This window comes from Atta cephalotes, assembly GCF_000143395.1.
Source record: "Atta cephalotes unplaced genomic scaffold scaffold00010, whole genome shotgun sequence".
Classification (NCBI taxonomy): domain Eukaryota; kingdom Metazoa; phylum Arthropoda; class Insecta; order Hymenoptera; family Formicidae; genus Atta; species Atta cephalotes.
This window is the reverse complement of record NW_012130074.1, coordinates 6,417,607-6,423,490: the sequence shown is the minus strand read 5'-3', so window position 1 is coordinate 6,423,490 and position 5,884 is coordinate 6,417,607. Positions and strand designations below refer to the sequence as shown.

The 5,884-nt window shown below is 35.0% G+C and overlaps 1 protein-coding gene across 1 annotated transcript in view; it reads right to left on the bottom strand.

Moving 5' to 3' along the window:
• Positions 1–417: 417 nt before the first annotated feature.
• LOC105627827 (flocculation protein FLO11) overlaps positions 418–5,884 on the bottom strand; it is a 7,178-nt gene continuing 1,711 nt past the window's right edge. The window contains exons 2-8 of the mRNA XM_012209104.1: positions 5,076–5,565; positions 4,562–4,673; positions 3,040–3,761; positions 2,767–2,946; positions 2,041–2,300; positions 939–1,741; positions 418–482 (exon numbers count right to left, since the gene is read on the bottom strand). Of these exons, the coding sequence (XP_012064494.1) occupies positions 418–482; positions 939–1,741; positions 2,041–2,300; positions 2,767–2,946; positions 3,040–3,761; positions 4,562–4,673; positions 5,076–5,565 (2,632 nt within the window). The remainder of the gene's footprint in view (positions 483–938; positions 1,742–2,040; positions 2,301–2,766; positions 2,947–3,039; positions 3,762–4,561; positions 4,674–5,075; positions 5,566–5,884) is intronic.

Below are 5,884 nucleotides of genomic sequence, written 5' to 3'. Positions count from 1 at the left end.
AGGTGTACCCCATATCATAAACCGCGAAATGTCTTCAGTTAGAAAAATTTTGTCGCTGTCATTGTCATACTTGGCGTCGACGTTATCGTCTCCGTCATCGTCAGCATCAGTATTCACATTAATATCGTCATTACCATCGTTCCAATTATAGAATAAGGTATTTAGAAAAATTACCGAAAAATGAAAGAAGGAACAATATCGGTTGTCATCTCGCAACATCTTGTCCTTAAATCGATTCGCATTAGCGTACTGATGGTTACAATGACAGATGTGCTGGTGATGGTGATAGTGATGGTAACGGTGATGATGAAGATGATAGCGATGGTGATATTGGTGATGACGATGATGGCAAAAGTTGCGATTATAGTAGCGGTGATAATTGTGACGAGTGATAGCAGAGTGATCCATGGCAGGAGATCACTTGTCGGAACTCGGACACTCCCCAGGTTGCTTCATTATCGTGTAATCCAGTCGGTATTGGGCTGAAAGTAAAAGGATTTCGTGTTCTTTGTGATGACAATACGTGAATAGTATGTGTGATTACAGGTGAAACCACTCAGTATTCAAGTGCTGGTTACACGTTTGTATATGCAGCAGTTATGAAACATTATGCTACAAAAAGCTAAAACAAATAATATAAACATACTAAGAATAGTGCATCTATAGGCATATTAAATTTATCCTAACTTGCATAAAATAATTCAAATCGATCATATTTTTTTTTTTAAATATGGCTTTATATGAATAATTTTATGTAACATTATCTTCCTTTTCAATTTTTTATTTTTCAATTATCTAAATATTCACTTAAATAAAGGTTTTATCAAGATTAGATTAAATTCGTTTAAGAATCAGTTTTATTTTGATTACGCATCGAGTGAATGAAAAACGTTCTTTCTTCATGTAACGCAACGTTCGATTGTATTAAGAGGACGTACCTTTCTTCGTAATGTCTTCCATCGTCTGATCCTTGCAATCTATTGCGAGATGACTATTACTGCCGCAGTTATAACAAGAGATCTTTGTCTGTGGTATTACCGCCGCTGCATACGTTACCACCGGCGTAGGTGGCATGTACGACGCTTGTACTGGTGCCGCGGCAGCTGCGTTCGGTGGTGGTGGCGGTGGTGGAGTGCTACCAGATGCGGGATGTCCCGTGAATGGATACATAATCTCGCCGTTCGGTTGATACGCTGGTTGATAAGCTGGTCGTGCGGATGGCCCATGCAAAAAATTGGAGTAAATACCGCTACTGGGACGTAATGTAGTTGGGAAGTGACCGTGTGGCAGATACGTGAGTTGTGAATGTGTCGGTGGCGCCGGGAAGGTGACACAGTGTGACAGACTCGGTGGTCCACCGTTACCATTGCCGGCCCCGTTCAGTATTCCCTGGCTCTTCTGTCGCATCGTGCGTGTCTGCGAATTCTTTCTGGTAAGTTGCCTGCTCTCCGGTGGCACCGACGATTGCATTGACGACTGCTGGGGTGCTGACACGACATGTGGCGGAGCCGTCGCCGTGGAATGCACCGGCGCGGAAGTCATATGGTCAGTAGCAGGCGGTGCAACGTTGTTGTCACCGCCACTGTTGCTACTGACCCACGGCGCAGCCGGTGGCGTCTCGGGGGGCGATCTACTACCGGTACTATCAGAACTGCTGCTTTGGGAACAGTGCCGGCTGCTCTCGGAGTCGAGTCGCAATGCTTGCAGTTGTCCAAGGCAATACACATGCTGAGCATTACACCTGAAAATATATGATACATATTAAGACAACTGGTTACATAATTCTTTAATGTTAAATATTAAATGTGAAGTATTATGTTCCAATCCCAAGCCTATTTGTTAAATCTATTAAAATTCTGTAAATATACAAATTTAAAAAAAAACATTTCTATTAGCTTTCGCTTATATCACAAAAAAAAACATTACTTCTTTCGTTTTAAGATTTCTTCTTAACTTTTTGATTTTTAATGTTTCTAACATAAGACAATTTAATTAAATAAAATATTATTTAAAGCACTGACAAAATTCATTCATATATACCTCGAATATCGATTTTGCATTCCAGCTACTGGTACAGTGAGACAAGCATAACATGGTGAATTCTGAGCTGTATACATTGGTGGTGCAGGATACATTTGTATTTGCGCCGGATCTATCGATGGCATACCAGGATAGCGCCGTACATTTGGAGTAGTCATATGATTGTGATAATGATGCACCGCTGGATGGTGTTCTTGTAATGGCATTGATTTCCCGCTTGTACTATTGCTCGAATCCCCCAAAATCTCTATGCCAGATGCCTATAGAACAAGTACAATATAAATTTAAAAAAAAACGTTAAATACAACATCAATTTACAGATTACATTATTAAATTCTGAGAGTGGAAGTCTATAACTTTATTCTAATATTTTTAATTAAAAAATATGAAGCTTGTTTTGCTTACAATATCTTATATATTATATATTATGTTTTTATATAAGATATCAATCAAAATATTTTCTTATTTGTAAAGCTAATATTTATTATTAATATATTCATTAACACGTTATTCATTTCTTAAACTAACTAATTTAAAGTAAAAAAACCGTAAAGTTTTCAAATTATATTAAGTTTAATTTATATAACACTATTTTCAGTCAGTTTTTATTTTAAAAATTATCACAAGATGTCTCTCGATTCTTTGCTAAGAAAAAATTGACTCGAATTAAATAAAGAATTTTTGAAGTCTTCATATTTTATGTGCAACATTATATTTAAGCCTTACTTCATTCTCCATCGATTCGGCGAGTGAATGTGAAGTACTGTTTACGCTATCCAGCTTCTTATCCGTTGAAATTTGATTTAAGCCATTGCTGGTTTGACTTTTAACTATACTCCTCAATTGTCCAACTGCGTTCGGTGTCAAGCCGATGTCCCTTAAATCTTCGTCACTCATTCTTCTGATCTATAATTCGCACATATGAATAATTCAGTTTCGCATACATATATGCAAATTATATTGTCTACTCGATTACTGTACAAAAATGATTTTGCTTACCTCATCGCGAGAGAAGTTCTGCAGATTACCCTTAAAATTCGGCATTTCTTTACTCAAAGTCTCTCGAAGGGAATCGCCAGAATTAGATGACCTAAGTCGTGGTGGTGGTGGAGGTTGTTTCGATTGAGTTGCCGAAATCAGAGTAGACGATGGAGTATTATCGATATTATGCCGAGAAAAACCCGACGAGTTCGATAAAGGAACGGATCGCGATGATGGGAGTAATGGCGATTGACTAGGAAGACTTCTGTTTGCACCGGGCGCTGGTAAAGGCGGCAGAGAGTTGTTGCTATTACTAGTAGTGTTCGAAACGGAGCTGCTCTGGTTGTTTGAGACGCTCGACGATGTGAGACTGGTTGATGTGGATTGGGTAGATTGCGAGGATGAGGCGCGCGAGTTAACACTAGTCCTGCTACGGCCCATTGGCGAATTACTGCGACTAGGAGATCGTGATTGAGATGGCGAGGATTGGCGGCTGACTAAGGGGGAAGCGGGATAAGCTAATACGTCGCTGTGATACATCAGCTGATTTCCCATCATAACTTGACTTGGCCAAGGAGGCAGATGATTCATGGATGGAAAACCGAGTTGAACGTACTGCGTTGTACCGCCAGATCCCATAGGCATTTGCTCTGGACCAGGCAAACAAAGTCCTGGTGGAGGTATCGTGAGACCAGGTGGTACTCCTGTGACTATAGCATTATTCCTCATCCCCATTTCTCCTAAACACAATACATCAATGTATTGAAGAAATTTTAAATTCAGAAAATGCACATAAATATATAATTCAAACGTAAAAATGTGGTCTCCTAAACACAATACATCAATATATTGAAGAAATTTTAAATTCAGAAAATGCACATAAATATATAATTCAAACGTAAAAACGTGGTTAATATTATTGTATTTAAAATCATTTTAAAATGGATATTATAAAATCAAAATGTTATTAGACACAAAGATCCGTTTTAATTAAATAAGATCTTCTTCGTTTATATGTAAAGTAATTTTGTTTCACAAATAAAATGTAAAGATTCTTATATATAATAAATTATATACATAAATTTTATAGCATAAGGAATACATAGTGAATATAAAAATCATTAAATGACTTCTATAAAAAATTTTAAATTATTCATTATTTTAAAATATATATGTATAAATAGATTTTCTAACAGAAGATATTCTACACGATTTATTCAATCTGAGACAAAAAAATTTTTAGATAAAATATGAATAGTTTTGCAGTATTTATAATGCATAAACAAATTCATTTATTGTTATTGCTAGCGTAATTATCATTCTCTAATTCTATTAAGCGCACTGTATTTGACTGAAAGTAAGTTAACCAAAAGAGTAAGTTAAACAAAAGTAAATATTAAATTATACTTTTGTATTCTGGAAAAGTGGAATGTTAATACTGCTAAATAATTCCATTATGCAATACTTTTTGTCATAATTGTAATTGTCAAAACAGTTTTATTTTTCGATAGATATTTAAGAATTATGCAATACAGCGTACCATGATAAGATTGCATTGGCGGTGGTGGCATTAAGCAGCTACCCGGTATCTCAGGCTCCATTAATCTTTCGTTTGTACTCATGCATGGTGTACAGCCCTGCATAAATTTAAACTATATGTACATTATACAATCAAACAATTTCCAACTTTTAAAATAATTAAATGGATTACTACATTACTATACAAATTAATATATCACAGTTGCAATGTTATAGAAGCATGTTACTAAAAATTATTAAATTTATTATAAATTAATCTAAAGTAATATATATAGCATACTTATATACATATATTTTTATACCCAATCAAAAAAGTTTTTTTCTGTTACAGTCGATAAATTAAAGTAAATATATCGTAATATTCTTTAAAATTTCAATAATTATTCTTTAAAAATTTTGAAAAGGAAAAAATAATTTAGTAAACACAAGACAATTCAATAAATTTAAAATAAATATCAATTTTTATGAAAATATTAACTTTTTGTCTTTTGAAAAAATGAAATATTGTGTATTACTTGGGTCGGTTTGAAAGAAGAGTTTATCTTTGAAAGATTCAGACGAGCTTCTTCTTCCTGGAGTTTAATGAATATGTTGCCGAATACGCTTTTCTGTTCGTATGTGAACGCTGGATGATTCAGTGCCATCGTATACAGCAGTAACAATTCTTCCAGGGGTTGATCGTCCACACTGAAAGTGGTCCCGTTTAACAGATTGGTGATCTCCTGATGATCAAAATTCGACAGATTTTTGTACAAGATCACCGCACAGGCGTAATTGCACGAGTGCAACAGTGCCATGTAGAGAGCTAGTTTTCTTCGCGTGCGTTTATCTGTCACGCTGGAAGTCAACTCGGCCAGCTCCGAGACGCTGTTTGCATGGTGTTCCACATCACGTAGGTCATTGTAATCCCGTTTGCCGATATCCTCGATACACGTACCGAGATATCGTACCTCAAATGGCACGCACATGTTCAGCAATGTGCACATTACATCGATACGTTTATAACTGAACAAACAAAATACAGATTAATATCAAACAATGTTGTACATCAACATCATCAAATCATCACTATATTATAATTTTACGCTAATTTAAAATCAAAGTATTAAAATCCTAATTATATATACAGGGTTTCTATCTCACTGTAATCTCTCTTTCGATAAACTCGTTGCTACTATAAACTTTAAAAAATAGATAATTGAATCATTTTATATTGTTTTTTGTTATCGATTACTTTTTCATATTATAAATGTAATATATATTATACATTCACTATGCATAATTATAAGTAATATATTTTAGTTAGAAATAAAGCATTAATAGA